The sequence below is a fragment of the Arachis ipaensis genome, chromosome B08 (genome assembly GCF_000816755.2).
Source record: "Arachis ipaensis cultivar K30076 chromosome B08, Araip1.1, whole genome shotgun sequence".
Classification (NCBI taxonomy): domain Eukaryota; kingdom Viridiplantae; phylum Streptophyta; class Magnoliopsida; order Fabales; family Fabaceae; genus Arachis; species Arachis ipaensis.
This window is the reverse complement of record NC_029792.2, coordinates 122056006-122059403: the sequence shown is the minus strand read 5'-3', so window position 1 is coordinate 122059403 and position 3398 is coordinate 122056006. Positions and strand designations below refer to the sequence as shown.

The 3398-nt window shown below is 33.9% G+C and overlaps 1 protein-coding gene across 7 annotated transcripts in view; it reads left to right on the top strand.

Moving 5' to 3' along the window:
- The window catches only part of LOC107613174, a 3507-nt gene extending 652 nt beyond the window's left edge, over window positions 1-2855 (top strand). Inside the window, exons 3-5 of one of the 7 annotated variants that reach the window (XR_002353028.1) lie at window positions 534-748; window positions 1701-1849; window positions 1983-2271. Coding sequence is in view for 6 of the 7 variants with exons in the window: in XM_016315040.2 (XP_016170526.1) it covers window positions 534-737 (204 nt within the window). In the remaining variant the exon portion in view is untranslated. Of the gene's footprint in view, window positions 1-533; window positions 749-1682; window positions 2272-2542 lie in introns of those variants that run through there. The other 6 variants (XM_016315040.2, XM_021109937.1, XM_016315037.2 and 3 more) reach the window with 6 other exon arrangements.

The following is a 3398-nucleotide window of genomic DNA, read 5'->3' as shown; positions in this document are numbered from 1 at the left end:
TATTAGAGGTTACGAAATTAGAGTTTAATTTTGATTTACTATTCTTTTAGATTATCATTTAGGTGTCAACATAAAAGGTGGTTATTTTTGTTAATATCTCGTTACATAATTAGATACATGAACATTAAAAAATCTTCATAGAATCAAGAGAATCAGTGGATTTGGAGAAAATTGAACAATTTGAATTTAGTGTTACAAGATGCATGATTTTTGGTATGTAGAGCTAAAATAAAACTATCAATAAAGTATATACAAGAGTCACCGACTTCTGATAAGTGATTAACTCTAACTAATAGTGTCCTTGTCAGAATCTAATCTATCTATTTGGTTATTTGTTATCACTTATTAGCTAGGTGATTTTTAAGATAAATCCTAATGATATAAAAATGTAAAATTGTGATGGTAATTAAAAAATTATGTTGCAGTTCTAGAATTCAAATAACCAAGTTAAATATTGTTGGTAATATTATTTTTATGGTGTGATTGATGGATCTTGCTCTTTTTCATTAATAATTTTTGTGGGGTTTATTTAGCTGTGCACTGCTCTAGAGACTGCGAATCATTTGGTTCAATCAACCAGCACAAATGTTACATCGTTATCTGAGAAAGTTGGGGAGCTTCAGAAAATTGTTAAGAGGGCGGATTCTGCCATAGCTGCAGCAAGGGAAGTTCATGCTGTCATGGATAATAACAATGGTACAATGGGAGGTTCAAGTAGTACAACTTCCAGGGCTTGAATTAAGACAAGGTTAGTAACATACTAACATTATCCATGAATACATGATGTTTTATTGCTTTGTTGATGTTAATGGATGCTCCATGCTGGTGTGGGATGATGTATTTCAAAAGAAACTGATGTAACATAGTGAGTTTTTTAGTAGCAGTTTTATTTCATGTCCTTTAGTTGGCTGTTTGATCCTGGATTTTGGCTGAGGAAAATATATACAATACTTCTTAACATAATACAAAGATATTTAGTGTTTTATATAGGAAAAGAATGAAAAAGACTATTGACAGGGTATTAAATAAATTTGTGGTTATTAATCTCAGACTCAGAAAACACTGGTTTTAGCACTACGAAGAGTGCTTTGGAGGTCTGCAAACTTCAGTGGTTTAGCACATCATCATTGTGAATCTTATTAAGAACAATAGTTGTAAATAAGATTTACTGAGAAATGCATATTCACAATTGAATGAGTCATAGACATCCTAAGAGAACTTAGAAGGTATTCAGAGTGGTTGAAGAACTGCAAATAAGATTTACTGAGTAATGCATTTATCCCAGTAATTTAGATTGATCAATTCAAGTTTTTTGTGATACTCATTCAGTTAAAAGTTAGGTTATAGGCAAGGTACTTGATACTTGATGGGAGTTCTAAACCTGCATTTAGCGACCTTCCAGGATAGAAATACTGAAACCTTGAGGGACACAAAATTGTTAGGAGAATATATAGGTACAAAGTCAAGCAAATTGCCTTTATCATCCTAGGACGGGTTTCCTCTGTATCTCTCTATCTTTGCTGTCTCATTGTCTTTGTATTTGTATCTTGGCAGTTGGCATATGCTCCTGTTTATACCTCTTGCTTCAAATGCAGTAACTCTGCTAAATTTAAGGGGATATATGAATTCAATGGGAATAATAATATTCCTGTTTATACCTTAGACCAATTCCTATTGATTAGGTTTATTCGTTTTGGAAGTAGGAAAAAGGCAGAGTCTTTGTGGCAATGTGTAGTTTACACCACTATGTGGAGTATTTGGTTGGAGGGCACTCTGCTTACATTCAACTACAAATTTTTGGACAAGCAAGCTTTATGGGATACAATTCAATGTTTGGCATCAATATGGTGTAAAGCCCATGATCTTTACGGATCGAAAAGCTTTTCTTCATTGATATCTCTTCTATTTTTATTGCTGCTGTCGATTTTTTGCTATAGTAGAGGGGAATTCTTATCCTTTGTTTACATTTCAATGTTCTGGAGCTGGTCCCAAAGATACAATGGAGCATGTGTTAGAGAAGACTTAATAATCTTTGAATACCTTGTTCCAAATTTCCAATTAGGTAGCTGTTTTGGTTATGGCATTTTTCACATGTTTCCACTTACCATGTTTTATATGTTAGATTTCTGTTAAGGATGATTTTAAATTGTGAAAAGTTCGTTAAGAAAAGTGGTAATTGTCAACTAAAAGCTGATGTAAGTATAATATTGATAAACTACAAGGATGTGAGTATATTTCATACATATATTGTTAGTAAACCATTTGAGAGTATACTCTGAAATTATTTTTTCAACTCTCATTTTTTAGAGGGTTTAGGATTTAAAGTTTAGAATTTAGGGTTTGAGATAAAGAAAAAAAATGATTGATATTTGTTGAAAAATAGTTGGTTTCCTAATTAAATTCTTTTCTGCTTTAGCTTTTCTGCTCTAATACTCTCTCCTCTTATTCAATAATAAATATAGATAAATAATTCAGTTAATCGTTCATACTTTCTTTCTATTGTATTAATCTTATGAAATGTAACTCGGAGTTACTTTTGAAGCAAAAAATTACAGGAAGTTCTGCGGTGCTGACCCCCTTTGTCAACATGCTGTGTTGTTCATGCGTGTCCTGGGAAGAAGACGGCGCGTGTGAGGGCTTAGCGTTGAGTTTATGAAGGGGAGGTTGATTCCCGTTATACCTTCCTGTGAGAGTAGAGAATTAATCGCTAATATGCTATTAATGAAGGTTTGGTCATGGGTAGTAGTAGTTGATGGGACGACAATTTAATTAAAGGGGAATGAAGAAAATTAAAAAACGCCACCAAAAATCCCCAACGGTTGACCCAAAAAATATTAAAGAAATAGAATTGAATATTATTAAGAATATTCACTCCTCTTTTGGATGATTTAATATTCATACAACAACCCTCTGTTGTCGTTGAAGCTACGACCGGACGAGCAGAAAGGGAGATCTAATGGCTGGCGATATGCAGTAGAGGAGCCGAGACGCTTGTCGCAATTCACTGACTGCTTTACTACCTAGTGAATTCTATCAATAAATACACCACGAACTCCTCCTTAGCATAACATAGAAATTACTGACAAATTCCATTTGCAATATAAACTCATTTCCATCGCACTGAACTGGATATATTCAAACCCTGAATCCTAAGCTTGCACTCTTACCATGAGGGTTTGTTTTCCTTTTTTTATTCTTTTGTTGGGTCATCACTACTCAAATGGTTCCTTTGGTCCAACAGTAAAGTTATGGGTAGTGATTGTTCACAAAAGAACAGCGACCCATACCACTCCTATTTTCTTTTAAAGAATTACTTTGGCACCAATAATTGCCTGCCATCCGGGGCCTCAATTCACGGCCTTTCTTATAAATAAGTAGAAGCCAATAAGCCCACCGCA